At 38.5% G+C, this 16663-nt stretch overlaps 3 protein-coding genes and 1 long non-coding RNA gene across 6 annotated transcripts; 1 reads left to right on the forward strand and 3 right to left on the reverse strand.

Annotated features, from left to right (window-relative positions):
* Nucleotides 1–286: 286 nt before the first annotated feature.
* Nucleotides 287–913, reverse strand: LOC120273391 (receptor-like protein EIX2). Its single transcript, XM_039280021.1, has one exon. It carries the CDS (start codon nt 911–913, stop codon nt 287–289), a length of 627 nt encoding a protein of 208 aa, XP_039135955.1.
* Nucleotides 914–967: 54 nt separating this feature from the next.
* LOC120273400 (receptor-like protein EIX2) lies at nt 968–2210 on the reverse strand. The gene is made up of 2 exons (XM_039280031.1): nt 1442–2210; nt 968–1320 (listed from the first exon to the last, which is right to left on the reverse strand). The coding sequence occupies exons 1-2, from the start codon at nt 2208–2210 to the stop codon at nt 968–970; spliced, it is 1122 nt and encodes a 373-aa protein (XP_039135965.1).
* A 6537-nt stretch (nt 2211–8747) lies between these two features.
* Nucleotides 8748–9818, reverse strand: LOC120273416 (receptor-like protein EIX1). The gene has a single exon (XM_039280048.1). It carries the CDS (start codon nt 9816–9818, stop codon nt 8748–8750), a length of 1071 nt encoding a protein of 356 aa, XP_039135982.1.
* A 2824-nt stretch (nt 9819–12642) lies between these two features.
* LOC120271609 lies at nt 12643–15179 on the forward strand. Of its 3 annotated transcripts, XR_005540049.1 has the most exons (6): nt 12643–12727; nt 12820–12991; nt 13078–13251; nt 13338–13469; nt 14356–14417; nt 14959–15179. It is a non-coding gene; the product is annotated as an uncharacterized LOC120271609 (long non-coding RNA). The 3 variants fall into 3 exon arrangements; XR_005540048.1 differs by having other exon boundaries at nt 13078–13469; XR_005540050.1 differs by having other exon boundaries at nt 12820–12925; nt 13078–13469.
* The last annotated feature ends 1484 nt before the right edge of the window (nt 15180–16663 follow it).

Consider the following 16663-nt stretch of genomic DNA (forward strand, 5'->3'; position numbering starts at 1 on the left):
AGCACAACTTGTGGAAATTATCCAGCACTAGTAAATCATTTTATAAAGCTTGCAATATAAATCTCATGGTCTCAAAAAATGATGTTGTCATGGTGTGTGCGATGACTTAAATTATTAAAGATAAGAGTTCTATTATATTAATTTATATTACTGGAGGCCATAAAATCAGCTCATACTACATTATGTAAATACACCTCAACAATGAAAGAGTAAAAGCTCAGGCCTGACCATAGTTCTTCCTTGAGGAAGTTGATTTGAGTCTCCGAGAGGACATAACCATCTTAACTTACAGCCAATCATATACTTTGTCAATGGATCGGAAATAAGCAAATCTTATTGTTTTCTTCATAATAATGGTACCAATGATCATCCAGAAGCCAGTTATGAATCCCATTGCAAGACCTATGTAAAGCCATAACATCTCTGACCAATCTCCTTTTCCTTCATCCTTGTTAGCACCTTGGGAATAATGTGTCTCATTAGCACAATTCTGAAGAGGTGATCCACAGAGGTCATGATTCCAATTATAGGCTGATTGATCGAAAGTCTGAAGTTGGCCACCTGATGGAATTTTTCCTGACAAATTGTTGTGGGATAGGTTCAAATAGCTCAAGAAATTCAAAGTTGACATGCCTGAAGGAATTGTACCAAATAAATTGTTCTCTGACAGATCAAGTGATTCCAGCTGTTCCATGTCACTGATGCTTTCTGGTATCTTTCCACTGAAAAAGTTGTGAGAAAGATTCAAGAAATGCAGCCCATGTAGTTTGGTCAGTTCCTCAGGCAAATCACAGGAAAGGTTATTGCTTGATAAGTCTATGCTTGTGACTAACGATAGAACCTTGAAGTATTCCATTTGGAGGCCCTTTGCTGTTATCAGTAGAGAATCTGAGTATGCAAACCTATCTGGCATACTGTCCCATCCAATATAAGAACTGACATCGTTCAAAATGGTGAACAAAGACCATCATTCACTGTGCTTTGCAACTACCATTGCTTTGAAATCTCCGAAAGAACGAGGAATGCAACCTGATAAATTGTTTTGTGCAACATCCAGAATTTGAAGAGAGGAGAGTTTAGATAATTGCTTTGGGATGACGCCTTCAAATAAATTTGATCTCAAGCGAAGCACTATTAAAGATGAAAGGTTTTCTCCGATCCATGTTGGTATACTACCTGAGAGTTTGTTTTCACCAACGTCGAGAATTAGCAACTTGCTGGCCTTTTTCAATGCCAAGGGGAGTTCTCCGGAGAAGCCATTGTTTCTCAAATGTAAGGAATGGAGATTGGTGAGGGACACAAGGCCATCAGGAATTTTACCTATGAAATTATTGTTAGATATATCAAAAATTTCCAACGCAGATGTTGAATTCCAACAGTGTGGAAGTCTTCCGGACATATCATTGTTAGATACATCAAGCAATAACAAGTAAGTAGTTACAAAAGAATGACGGAATGCTTCCGTTGATATGATTATCAGATAAAGAGAAAATGTGAATGAAAGTAGCAGCACCAAAGTAAGATGGAATAGACCCAGAGAATGAGTTGTTGTTGAGATAGATAACTTGCAAAGAGGTGGGATCAAACTCTGGTAATGGGCCTTCAAATCTGTTTGAACTCAAATCAACTTGGAAAAAACTGTAATTTTTCAAAAAAGTTGGTAGCCTTCCCTCCAAATTGTTGTTTGATAAATTGAGAAAATAACTTCCCGAGACAGTTGGATTCCAAAACCATGCAGGAATACTGCCTAAAATTCCAGCATCTGATAAGCAAAGTTGTTCCAATTGTGTTTGAGTTCTGACCCAAGAGGGAAAAACAGGGCCTACTTTGCAGGAACACAATATGATTTTATCACAATCAAAAGGAGGATTCCAATTCTCACTTACATTCAATTGCAACGAGTTGTAGGACAGGTCCAAATATGTCAAGTTTGCTAGATTAACAAAATGAGATTCAGTTAAGACACCCGTTAAACAATTTGAAGAGAGACGCAGCTCACTCAGCTTAGATAATAGGCCTATTGTCTCTGGAACTGTTCCATTCAGTTTGTTATTTCCTAGACGCAATGTTTCTAGACCAACACTATTTTCTGAAGCAAAACCTTCCTTGTTCTCCCTGCATTTAGACAATCCATCAACGAGATCTTCAATGGTTCCACTGATTGAATTGTTTGTAAAATCTAAGGTGTTTAACTTGCATAAGTTCCCCATGCTTTTTGGCAATGTTCCATTAATGTTGTTGTTTGATAAATCAAGCTCCCACAAGCTAGACAGCTTTCCTACAGATTCTTATAATCCCCCTGTGATGCCATTGCCTGGCATTTCCAACTGCTGCAATTGGCTAAGATTTCCAAAACTCTCCGGTAACTTTCCACTTATCATATTTTGAGACAAATCTAGAAACTGAAGGTGAACAAGATTCCCTATAGTTTCAGGCAATTTTCCACTGAGATTGTTACCAGCCCCACCAAAATGCTGCAAAAATGAGAGATTGCCAAAGGATTCGGGAATCACTCCACTAATCATATTCAATGAAAAACCCAAGAATTGCAGGTTTCTTAGATTCCCAATGCTTGCAGGCATCAATCCCTGAACTTTGTTTAAGGACAAATCAAAGTACACCAACTTTTGCAGCCTCCCGATGCTCTCTGGCAAACACCAAAGTTATTAATAGACAAATCAAAGTACACTAGAATTTAGCACTTGTAACTTTCATTTGGGACGAGTCGCCCTCGGTTAACGACTACGCTTTCGCCACCTCCTGCTCCTCTCTCTTAGTCGCTCCCCCTTGCCATGGCAGCGGGGACCGACATTCGATCCCCTCCTCCTTCCCCGACGCAACCCAAGTCTTGGGCTCAAGTCGCCTCTTCCCTTCGTCAACCTTCAGACAATTCCCCTTGAATAATCCCCATATTCTCTCCAAACTCAAAGAAAACACTTCGACTTTTCATCAAACTTGATGGTGATTCTTTGAAACGAGCACTGTCTGAAAGTTTCGAAAGCATGCTCTTTATGGGAAGCTCTTCGGCAAGTCCCCCCTTTCGCAAGTCAAAGTCGATCTTCTTGCTAAATGGAGTTCCTTCGGTGAAATTTCTATATCCCGATCTTCCCAATGGCTTCCTTCTTATTCGTTGTTCTTCGCAGAAAAGCAATGCAAAAGCCTTCTTCTTGATGGACCTTGGTCGGTCAACGGAATTATCTTGCAACTCTCGCCCGTGGAAGCCGTTCTTGAGCCCACATTTGCTAAGCTTTCCTCTGCGACTATTTGGATACAACTTCACAACCTTCTGTTGAGTTCGGGAAGGAGAGACCTTGGAAGCCATTGCTAGTCGGGTTTAGGACCCTTCCGAAAAGTTGATGAATTTACACTTTTGCTCTTACCCGATCCAAATTTGCTCGCATCTGTGTTGATGTCGATCTGTCCAAACCTCTCAGTAGAGGTTTTTGGATAGGCGACGATCACCATCGAGTCTTTGTCATCATTTTGTATGAGCGCTTACCTACCTTTTTGCTATTCACGTGGTTTGATCGATCATGGGACCAACTCTTGTAATTCTTCTCGCGACTCCCGGTCTCGCTAGACCTAATCCGTCTCACCCGGTGTAGGCGAGTCGGACTCGGATCTAGTTTGGTATCAGGAGTCGAGGATCAACAAATGGATGACTCTGACCCCTCTCCGGACGCTCCCCCGTCGGCTCTTCTGGACGGCAAGAATTTACGACATCGATTATGGCCCTTGGCTCTTGGTTTCCGCCGGCGTGGTAACACTCTGCGTCGTGGCAGTCGGGCGCTCGCTCCATTCGCCGCGACCAGCGATGTGCTGCACCCGATCCGAGTCCCGAGATTGTCGTCCCCGAGGATCCGCCTCCTCGCGAGCCCTCACGTGGCGGTAGATCCTTCACTCATAGTGGGCGGCCCCCACTACTCACATCAATCCTACAGTGGAGACAGCTGTTTCCCCAGACCCTACACCCATTGATCCCTCGGTTCAGAGATCGCCCGTTATCTCCCCCTCGATTTTTCGCTCCCCTCCCTCTCCGAGTCCCAAGATGAGACCTTGCTTACTTCCAAAGTCTCTCCGCCCAGCATGACCAAGTCCCAAGACGGGACCATACTTGCTCCCAAAGCCTCACCGCCCATCATGACCAATCAAATCACCTCCTTTCACCCTCCCCCAGAAAAAGCAGAGCGCTTCATTCCAAGGCGTCAGACCTCCCCACCTCCCACTCTTCGGTCCTCTCTCCAGCCCCCTTTCACCTCCTCTTCCCATCCAAACCCTTGTTCTCATTCAGTTCTAGTCGAGAAAATTTCTGCTGTTCTTGAGGTGGAGGGCATGGAAGAAGATGACTGTCAGGATGAGGATTTCTCTGATGAAGATGATGACGATGAGATGTCGGAGGAAGAGATCCTTCCGATAGTCCGGATGATGATATGACTTTTAGCTCAATACCAAACCGAGGCGAGACGGTGATTCTCTTGTTCGGAAAGGGTCTAACATTCCCAGTTTGTCTCCCAAGAAGGGGAGAGTGGAACCTGGAGAAATCGAACCCTGCTCCTAGGGAGTCTTTCTCTTCCCTCCTTATTTATCTTGTTTCTCCATGAATACAACTAAAATCATTTGCTGGAATTGCAGGGGTATTTCTACACGTGATACCTCCACTCGTGTCTTCCGTCTTATGCGTTCTCACAAACCAACTGTTGTTTGTCTTGTTGAAACCAGAGCTAACATCGATCGTCTTTTTACGCCTCGCAGAAACTTCCCAAAAACTGGGATTGGGCCGCTATTCTTTCCGATGGTTTCTCTGGCGGCATTATTGTCCTTTGGCTTAAACTCGTTAGGGTTGTCACCCCTATCTACGTGTCTAAACCGCTCTCCATCTCATTATTACTATTAACTCCTCTAAAACCTTTCTTATTTCAGATTATCTATAACTCTTTGTGTTTTTCGTAAACAATGTTGTTTGTGGAGTGAGCTTTTCGAAAACTTTACGCTTTACATATCCCACAGCTCATCCTCGGGAGACTTTAACACTATTCTCCAGTGTTCGAAAGCATAAATGTAGCACATTTGCTTACTATGATCGTAAAGCTAGATTTTTTAGAAATTTTATTGAGCTTAATAACCTGATTGACAGTAATTTCTCTGGCCCTCATTTTACTTGGTGTAACAATCAGATGGGTCTTGCTCGTCAGTTTGGGCGGACTTGATAGATGTCTGTTTAACCTTGATTGGGCCAATTCCTTTGCTTCTAACTCTCTTAATCATCTTCCCGGTCTTTCTCCCGATCACTCGCCTCTTTTCTCTCCTCTTCCCCGTTCCCTACCCGTACTTTCTAGAATTTTTTTCGCCTCGATATTAATTGGTTGAATTTTTGTAGGTTGCCATGATGTCTTGTTTGTGATGTTTTGGGAACATCATCCCCATGGGAATCCCTTACAAGCTTTCTCGCATCTCCTCTCTCGCGCTCGTTATCAACTCTCCAACTGGCATAGATCGGGTGTCAATTCGCTTGAGACGGACCTTTTGTCCAGTGAAATCACCATTAGTAATCTTGAGAATTCTGATTTCAATTCTATTTCCCAATCTCTCTTAATGCAAGAATATGCTAATTTCGCTTCTTTGCAGAATCAATGTAGTATTAAATGGGCCCAACGTGCCCGCATGCTTTGGATCAATGATGGCGACCGGAACACCAGTTTTTTCCATGCCTCTACTCGCATTCGCGCTCACACTAATTTCATCTCTCAGGTTATCGATGCTAATGGCTCCCGCTGTCAAAATCACTCTAGTATTGAAGATGCTTTTTTGGACTTCTACAAAAACCTTTGGTCAGCCCCCGCCACTGATAACGACATCTTAATCGATCTTCTACCGGTTAATTTGCCTCGCCTCACTGATTCAATCGCTCGCTCTCTAGTCCGGGAGGTAACCAAGGAGGAAGTATATCTCACTCTTCTTGATCTTCCCACAGGTAAGTCTCCTGGTCCTGATGGTTTCAGCGCTGAGTTTTATCGTAGTTTTTGGCCCATTGTTGGGGATCATTTGTTCATGGCTGTTCGCTGTTTTTTAGAAAGATCCATTCTCCCTCCGTCTTGGGGTAAAACTTTCATCACTCTCATTCCTAAAAAAGATCGCCCCCTTTGTGTTTCTGATTTTAGACCCATATCTCTTTGCAATGTTAATTTCAAAATTATTTCCAAACTTTTAGCGAATCGAATGCAGCTTGTTCTCCCTAGTTTAATCGGTCGAGAGCAGGCTGGCTTTGTTTCCAATCGTTGCTCTTTCGATAACATTATTGCTGTGCAAGAGATTGCCCATACTTTAGAATCTGATATCAAAAACCCCCCCAGGATGCTTATCAAACTTGACATTGAGAAAGCCTACGATACTGTTAATTGGAATGCAATTCTTGCTGTTTTTGCCCGCATGAATTTTCCTGCACTCTGGATTTCTTGGATTTCGGCTTGCCTTCACTCTTGCTCCTTCTCTCTTCTTATTAATGGCAATCCTTCCCCCTGGTTCCCCTCGTCTCGGGGTGTCCGTCAGGGGGACCCTATTTCTTCTTACCTTTTTATCCTGGTATCCCAGATCCTAACCACCAATCTCAACCACGGTCTCTCTTCTGGCTTGATCCCTGGTTTTCTCCGAATCACAATCATAATTTTTAACCACCTTATGTTTCTCTGATGATTTAATTCTTATAACTAATGCCTCTAGGAAAGGCTGCTAGAATATCAACGAGTGTTTAGAGTTGTATAATCACATTTCCGGTCAACGACCCAATCGCACAAAATCTCAAATTTTCTTTCCAACCTAGTGTAACAAACATGTTTCCTCCCGTATCTGCTCTATTCTCAATCTCACTCAATCTTCCTTTCCTTTTAAATACCTTGGTATTTTAATTTCCCCTAAAGCGTCTTCTTGCTTCCCTCATTTAACCCCTTGGTTGATAAGATTCGTCACCTTTTGCTCTAGATGGAGCAACTACTACCTCTCTCAAGCGACTAAAACCATTACGATTAATACTACTATTCTTTCTATCCCCCATCTATACCCTTTCGAGTATATCCCATTCCGACTTCATTGTCTCGAGATTTCGGAGTTGTGCGAAAATGGTGTAGAAGCGAGAATGGAAAGGGCATTCATAACTTGAATTGGAACATCATCAGTGATAGTAAAGGGTTTGAGGGGTATTGGTATTAGAAATCTTTCTCTTGCTAAATATTCTCTGATGGCTAAACACTTTTTTAATTTTCTTAACAATGGTGATGCTATTTGGGTGGACATTTTGCGGTCTAAATATGGTGATTTTAATTTTTGGAGAAACAATCCTCCTTCCAAGTGCTCTGGTTTTTCGCTACCTCACGAGGGATTGCTACTCGAATTAAGCCTAATTGTCGTATTAACTCCATTAATCCCGGACGATGAACATCTTTTTATGGGACCCTTGGTGCTTTGAGATCCCCATTGCCCTCAAGCCTACCTTTCTTAATGTTGATATCGATATTGATTCTCTTGCTATTTCGATTTCATTAGTGGTGATTCTTTGGAATGAGCCTACGTTATTTCATGTTTTTGGCGGAACTTTAATTTTCATGATCTCTCCTCCGAGTATTATTGATTCCAATTCACTCGCAATCATTGGGTTTGGAACCCCTCCACTAAACATGACACAAGATTCTCGCCACCTGTCTATAAAGCATTTGAATAATTACGGTATGCTATGCGAATCTTGGTGCGGTTGGCATGTCCTCTGAAGGCTGCTTTATGTGCCCTCGGGCTAAAACATTTCCTTTGGCTCTTATTTCATGGGCGCCTCTCTACTTCTAATTTCTTATTTCAATTGAGATTGGGCCCTGATAACCCTTGTATTTTGTGTGGCTTATTCCCTGAAACAATCGAGCACCTTTTGTCAATGCGAGTCTTACTAAGCGGGTTTGGAACTTCCTCCGCTTGAAGCTTAATGCTAGTATTTATTTCCCTAATGGGTTTGCTGAGGGCTCTCGGCTCACTAATGGGAACTTCTCTGTCATTACATCTACTCTCATTGTCTGCCGCTTGGTTCATTTGGAAATCCACTGTGATGCCATATTTCGAGATACTCCTATTAACATTCCCCGCTCATTGTGCAGTCGAGCTCTTTCCCATGTCTGGGGAATACACCACTTGTCACAGATGGCCTTGCTTGGGACAAAAACTCATCCTTCACAACTTCACCATTCGTTGACGACTGTTCTTGTTCTCTCATTCCAATCTCAATCCGGCTTCTTGATGAGTTCTGCGAGGTTTTTCCTATCAAACTCTAATTATGTTGTGTCTCTTGCGGGTTGCTTTGCACTTTGGTTCAATCTAATTACTGCTTTGATGAGATCTCCGCCCTTCATTTGTTGCACTTGATCCGTCTCGGATAATTCTCGAACATCAAGCACATCTTCATCAATTCGAATGAAACTATCTCTATGCTTTCGAACATCCCGATCTTGTCACCCGGTGGAGATTCACTCTCCGATTTACCCATATTCGATCTCTTCTCCGATTTAAAACTTTCCTAAAGTTCATTGTATTCCCTCTACTTGGATGATTCCCTCAGATCACTCTTGCACTACAGAGCCAACTCCTCTAACCTTAACTTGTTTCTTTTTGGTCGCGACCTCCCTCGTTAGGGTTATGAAATCGTTCATCGATTACGGTTTTTAAATTTTTAATGTCTGTCTTGTTTTTTCAGTTCTTCTCCTTGTATTTTTGTTTTATTTACTTCTTTTCAATAAAACAGCCCCTGAGGTTCTTTTACAAAAAAAAAAGTACACTAAATTTGTAAGATTGCTCAGAGATTCTGGAATGCTTCCATTGAGTTCATTTATTGACAAATCAAGTTTCTCCAAGCTACCAAGATATCCAAAGGACTCTGGAATCACTCCATTAAAAGAGTTACCAGACAAGCTGAAGACTCTCAAGCGACTTAAGTTACCAATTGTCACTGGCAACTTGCCATACATAGCACATTGAGAAAGATCAAGATAAACAAGGCTAGTGAGATTGAACAACCATTGAGGCAGAGTGATGTTCAGGCCATAATTGTGAGAGAGATCAAGCACACGAAGAGATGTGAAGTTGAGATAATGAGGCAGATCGGTAGTAGCATACATGCCACCACCTTGAAGTTCAGCATTAGAAAGTTTCAACACACGAAGAGAGGGGAGCACACTGTTAATGTCATGAAGCCAACCATGCACTTTGGAAAGGCTCCCTCCGCTCAAGTCAAGGTAATGCAAAGAAGTCATTCCAGAGAGCCAGTGGAGGTCATTAGTTTGTAGATCATAATTGGAGCTAAGATCAAGATAGCGCAAGCATGATAGGTTTCCAAAGGTATGAGGAATGACACCACTGAATCCGGCATTGGAGAGATTAAGATATTCAAGGTTGGCAAAAGAGCCAATGAAGTCTGGGATGGGGGAGTCATTGAAGTTGTTCATGCTCAAATCCAAGTGCTTTAAATGGTGAAGTTGAACGAGAGAAGAGTTCAACTTACTTGGTGGCAAGTCATAATAATCAGAGATATAATTAGAAGGGTGTTGTCGGAGATCAAGCTTGATGACATGCCGGGATTCATGGTTGCAGCTCACGCCTTGCCATTTGCAACAGTTATGGCCAGTCCAAGAAGAGAACAAGCTTTGGTCGTCGCTCTGATTAATGTCTGCTTTGATGTGGAGAAGGGCTATCCTTTCAGTTTCAATGCAGCTTGTACCATGGACATAATATGGAGGGAATACTGAGACAACAAAGATAAGAAATAAAACAAACAATGAGAGACAAGCCATGAGATCAAAGAGAGAAATTCTCACAAATGTCTGTGGAGAAATGTATGAATGGGATACAAGAAATGCATGCCTCATATAAATGCATGACAGATTGACAGGGAGGACCTTGGGAAGTTTCCCACATTCAACTTCTTGCAATATTACTCTCTTACCCTTTTTATTTTTTTTATTTTTTTCTTACTTTTTATTTATTTAATTAAATTTTTTTTTACAAAGTCATTGGTTCCGTAGTCGGACACAAATTTAAGTTAAACTCATAGATATGAGTATTTTTTTTTTTTGACAAATTGACGACAAACATCTTTTTACTTTTATTTTTTTATATTGTGCTTAAGAGGTATTGAATTTAAGACCTCTCAAACACAAAAAAGGTAGAAAACCACTAGACTATATTTTGGTTTCTTCACTGATATAAGTTAAGGACACAGAGTTATAATAGAAGAAAAATAAAAGATAAATAAATAATTTTATAAAAATATTATATTTAATATTTATATAAAAAAATCTAAAGTATGTGAATTAAAATATAAAGATGATTTGAGCAATCAACAAATAAAATAAAATGTTTTGGATCACGTCAAACATAGACAAAGAGTTGTCAACTTGTCATTCTTTTTATGAAAGAAGCCATTGTTTTATATGCTTATGCGTGGTTTCGTTTGTTTGGATTCAAAGGTAATGGTTTGGCCTTTTGGGTCAAATGAAAGACTATATTAAACATGTTTAAAAACGTGTTTGGTTGGTGGAGTCGGATTAGTTGGATTGATTTGTTGACTTGACTCAAACATAAAAAAAAGTTAGTGCACATAAAATTCTCATGAAATTTTATAGGTCATTTGTGGGTAAATCTTGGGTAAACACCAAACTTTGCACGAATATTATTTTGAGCGTTCAATTTCAATTAGTATCAAACTGAGAATCTAATATCTATTTCATTTTAACAGAAGTGTGTGATTGAAAATACGCGTCTAACAGTATGAAAAAGACACCAAACAGTATATCGAAGCACAAATATCATATTTGTTTTGTGGGTTCTTCTATTTCTAATAGAGACAAGCCTCTATTATTAATTACCCCAGATTAGTATCTTGGGAACCTCCGATTAAGAGCAAAAATACAAGTAAAAGCAAGAAAGATTTGCAAATTATAAATCTTGTTATTTTATTATATAAACATATTTATTACATCACTTATATATATATATATATATATATCATCGCCGCTGCCTGTGCCTTGTCATTGTGCTGCCTGCCTGATTGCCATAACTATCTTTTTTTTGTTGCCGTCTCAAAATGAATAAGTCATCACTGCATATGCCTTATCATCGCCTTGCAATATATATCTCATTACTGCGTTGAGATAAAACTAGCCACTACCTCGAGATAAGCATTCTTATCATTACTTTGAGATTAGTAGTGCATATTTCCATATTTCTTTTTTTTATACATGTTATCAATTTTTTTATTATTATTATTTTATTATGAACGTATGCATTACTCTCAATTTTTTATGTCATGCTCATATGAATGCATAACATGCTCTTCAGACACACTTAATATTTCTCATTTTTATTTTTTTTATCATCATTTTTATGTTTTATATATATATATATATATATATATATATTTTTGCCATGCACGTATGCATGCTTTCTCATTTTTATTATTAATTTTTTATATATTTTAAATTTTATTTCTTATGCACGTGAATCTCATCATTCATCAAATTTATTTTATTTTTTTTTGCATATATGTCTTTTTCATGGTGGGCTTGCATATATGTTTATTTCCATGGTGGGCCCAGCCCTTTTTATTATTATATTTATTTTAATAAGTGGTACACATGAAGAGATATGTATATGCATTTTTTTTGTTATTATTTGTATGCTTTTTTTTTTATTTGTGCATGACATGCTTCTCAGACGTATGCATGTTTTTCTCTTTTTTTTCAATCAAATTTTTTTTTCTTTTTTTTTATTTTATTTCGTGCACTTGAGAATGCATCATCACCGTAACTAAATTCATGTGTTATATATATATATATATATATATATATTTTTGTCACGCATAATTATGATAGAATGCATTATTATTATTTATTTATTTATTTTTTTTTTTTTATTTTAAATTCTTCTTTAAATATGCAAGCATGCTTCTCATCATTTTTTTTAATTTTTTTTATTTTTATATGTATTATTTTTTTTATTCCCATGCTTCCAATTTCTCATTATTATGTTTCCAATTTTTTTTTATCATATTTTACCCAAAAACAACTTCATTTTCTTCAATAGACTTGCCATTGTATGTGAGCATACGACATGCATTTGATCATTTTAATATGTCATGCTTAGCGCATGTATGCACACAACTGCATGTTTCCATATCATATATGAATAACATCATCACAAGCTTTCTGACTTAAGCCTTCAATGCATGCAAATTATCAATTTGTATATTAATATGTACGTGGCTTTCGAGAGAATTTGACCGGTTTTATTGTAATTTTTCCTTACTTTCATCTCATGCATATGCATGTTTTCTTCTTATACATTTATTATTTATTTATTTTTTTTTTATGCCCGTGAAAAAGCATCATCATTGGCCTCATCATTAACATCATCTCACAGCATTATCATCACAGCACCATCATATTTAAGGGCAACCAACACTTGAAATTAAAACCCTATATATATATATTTATATATATGAAATGTCAAGATTCAACTTCATGTCCAGTTATCTCTCTCAGTCAACGGTCCATCTTGAATAACATAAGCATATGCCACAACAGCAATAAAGGCATCTATATGGCACCCATATCAATTCTTGCAATGTCATTTTCTTTCAACACTGTCTCATCACTAGCAAAGGGCCGAGAAATGGCAAACAGTATTGTTCACGGAGACACAAGTAGAGAAAGCCACTCCTCTCTCAATCTTCTTCTTCACATTCTTGCACACATTTCCAATTTGCTCTTCATAAAGGCGTCTCTTTTTTCACAGATATCCACTTTTTTCACCTTGGACTTGCACTCTGACATGACCAACTGCAGAGCCTTGTTGAGGATCTCGGCGGCCATTCTGGTACTTGGTGACAACATCAAGAGAGGTGAGATCCAACTCCTTATCTAGAGAAGAGAATTCTAGGGTTTTGTCGTTCTACAAGTAAAGACGGGTGAGAAGCTGGACTTAGTGGCTTCAGTCTTTGGCCATGGGTGGGATTTTTTTATCTGATCTCAGCCTCTCCCTTTAATCTTACAGAGAGACAACGGCAGTGACAACGAGCGGCAGCAGGTGAAGGGCGACGATCGACATCCGTCATGATCGACAGCATTATCTCAGCCGCTCAATCACGCCGGCGGCATCAACGATGAACATGGTGTAATGTTTGTAAAATTCTTTTTCTTCAACTTTGACGGGTTGACTGAGCTTTTGGTGAGCGGGCCCCCCATTGTTTGTCTCTTTGCCCTTAAAAACCGGATCTTGATGAGTGAATTATTGGCATGTGGTGTTTTGTTTAGTTTTAAGGGGACCAGCTCAAGCTTGCTTGTTGTTGGCATCTTCAGGAGGCTGAATTTCCAGTTTTTTCTTCTCTTGAAGCTTGGAGTTGGAGGGAGATTCTCTTCACCGGCGGATCCTCGGAGAGATTAGAGGTAGGTGTTTCTTGCTCGTGATTGAAGCTTGATGGAGATCAGCATGCTTCTTGCTTGTTTGGAGTTCTTCTTGTATTGTTTGTTTAAGTGTTTAAGCTGCCTGGTGATTTTAATTAACTAGATCTTTGCATGCTTGTTTGATTGTGGAGTTGGTTTTATTAGTGAGATTTCAGAATGTCTGGTTGAGTTTTATTAATAGCTTGAGTCTTGTGATTTTTGTGTGTCTCGTTTTGGTTAATGATAATTGTGTTCTTCATCTAAGCTTAACCTATCCTCCTTGTAAGCATGAGAATTTGGTTTTATATGTAGGTTTGTAAGCATGAACATGTAAGCTTGCCCTCTTGATCTTAATGTTTAGTTATATACATTTATATAAATAGTTTAAGCTTGGTGTATATAATCATATAAATATGTATATTTATACTTTTGTAAACATGCATGGCCACATGTAAACATGTTTTGTTTCTAGTATAATTACTTTACTATATTATTATTTGTATCATCATGACATCTAGATTTAGCTTATGCAAACACCCTTGTAAGCATGCTTTGTTCAGGGGATTTGTTAATTATATAGGTTTATATATATACATATATTTAATTATGCATACTTATCCTACAATTTTAGTATGTCTTTTGTGTGGTAGCAATTAAATATTAAAGCATGGATCTTCTTAAATCATTTATATTAGTTGTTATTCACATGTGTGTATATATTTATGTGCTTGATTGTTCTGACTTTGGCTGTGGAATCTTGAAATTATTTATCCCTTGGTGCTTAGAAAGTTTGTTGTTTAAATTCCTGTTATGTACAGCTCGGGCAATAGTTATAAGTTAGGCCCAGCCCGAGAATTATTCCTGAGTGTAGTTTATTTTGTTGGGTTAGATTATTGTAGCGAGTCTTAGTTCGCGGGACTTGGTGAACCCAACTCTGTAGCTCGGAGCCAGGTAGGCTCTCGCACTGTATAATTCCGTATTTCTGGCAATAATTATTATTTAATTATTGCATTGTTTGATCATTTTATTTATTTGCGTGGTATTTATGTTTATTTATTTATTTTCTTATTTGCATTATTTATTCAGTAATTCCTCTGTCTGTATTCCGTATTTTCTGCGGTTTTTAGTACATCTCCATTTCTGGCTCGCCCAACTAGGAGGAGTAAGTCCTAGCCATGTGCACATATTTTCTGTAGTAGCGCTACCCCCCGACTGCGGTCAAAGATCCGACTACGGCTATTGATATTTTGTTCAGTTCTGTTCCGACTTCATAGTCGAAGATCCAGCCTCGTGCTGTTGATTTCTGTTATTAGCCATGGAGATGTATTTCTGCGTGTTTTTCGTGTTTTTAGATTATTCCAATATTCTGCGTATTTTCTGTATTCTGTATGAAGCATGAGCTATTATTCTGCAATATCTGTTATATCTGTTGTTTTCTGCGATCCTACTGGGCCCTTGTGGCTCATACACTCTGTGTATTCTGTTCTCGCAGGAGAAGATCAAGTCTAGGATGGGGGGGGGTGTCTGGGGATCGTATTGTCTGCTTTTATCAATATCTCTATATTACCTTCTTAAGAGTGTAAGACTTGTATTCTGACTGTATTTGTAATTTGCGAACTATTGGGTTGTATTTGTATTCTATAGGGCTGCTAAAGTCCGTACTTGTAGTATTTCAGTTTCCAGTATCCTATTTGTGCTTTTGTGTTCTGTTCATATCTGCTTGTTAGGGTTGGCTTTGACCAGGTTAAGCTGAGGCCTTGCACCCAGAGGGGCCCAGTCCCATTGGATGCGGCCGATCTGTCCGTGGGGCCGGCTGTGGGGCTGGGACGTGACACATGGCGACAGAAACAACACAACAATAACGATTAGCAGGTGACGACGATCAACATCCGGCGTGATTGGTGGCATTATCTCAATCACGCCGGTGGCATCAACGATGAACACGATGACGGCGAGTAGCAGTGACGAAAGAACGATTTTTACATGCGAATTGTGAGAGAGAGATTTGCACCTTTCTTTCCGCCTTCGTCTTCTTTTTTTTCTCTGAAAATTTTTTTTCTTCTTTTTTTTTTAAAAAAAAATCTCTCTCCAAAAAAAGACCCTATCACTTCGCCGATCCCTCCCCACTTTTAAAGAAAACCTTAGATCTTATCCTCTCCTCCATCAAATCCTAACCAACTCAGCATGAAGATAAAACTAAATAAAAAATTCAAAATTTTAAAATTGTAATTAATTAATATTTTTTTAATTAAAACTTATATTTTCAACCAACCTTCTCTCAAATCACGACGAAGTAACCAATTTTTTTTTATATTTATATATATATATATTTATTATTATTATTTTTTTATTTTATTAAATTTTTTTTATTTATTTTTTTTATTATTTATTTATTTTTTTATTAAAAAAAATTAATTTGCATCGGGATATGTACTTAGGTGCCTCAAGATTTGCACTTCTCAAATTGCCTCGAGATCCGTTCATCGTGATTATCTTAAGATTTTAGATTGCTTTGAGATATGTATTTTCGAAGGCAATTTTGTAATTTGCATTTTGCCTTGAGACATGTTCTCAAGGGTGATTTTGTAATTTGCATTTGTCTCGGAATTTGCATTCAGTCCAAGACAACCAAATAATCATTTAAGATTAAAATTAGGATGTTTAAATTTAATTCTAAACATATCCATGGTTTAAATTTTACTTAACTTAGGATTTGAGTTTGATTAGGACATATGTCACATTATTTATATATAAACAAATGGCATTGGGGCTATTCAGTGGGCTGTGTTGCAAACTCAGTTGCAACATGAGTTGTAATGTCAAATTTTGGAATGTATCTAAGTTAGGAAACCAAGGAGACTCTAAAAGAGGGAGGCACTATATATATTTACGACGTGGAGACGTCTATATAAGAGACCCCACTATGAGATTTAGAGTGTGCCACTGGAGAGAGTCACTTTGGTAAAAGTGAGTGAGAGTGGACATCGGGTAATCTAGAGAGAGATATTTTTTTATCTTAGTGAGGATAAGTGTGAGAGTTGTACTCATTGTTTTTCACTTTTTTTAGTGGATTGTTGATCTCCAAGTTTGGCTACTCAGATGTAGGCAAGTTGTGCCGAAGTTGGTATCCAATTTGTGTGTCTCTTTTGTTTGATACATTTTAGAGTTGCATAGCAGGGGGATTTATTAATTTGATT

This window comes from Dioscorea cayenensis, chromosome 2 (assembly GCF_009730915.1).
Source record: "Dioscorea cayenensis subsp. rotundata cultivar TDr96_F1 chromosome 2, TDr96_F1_v2_PseudoChromosome.rev07_lg8_w22 25.fasta, whole genome shotgun sequence".
In the NCBI taxonomy this organism is placed as follows: Eukaryota; Viridiplantae; Streptophyta; class Magnoliopsida; order Dioscoreales; family Dioscoreaceae; genus Dioscorea; species Dioscorea cayenensis.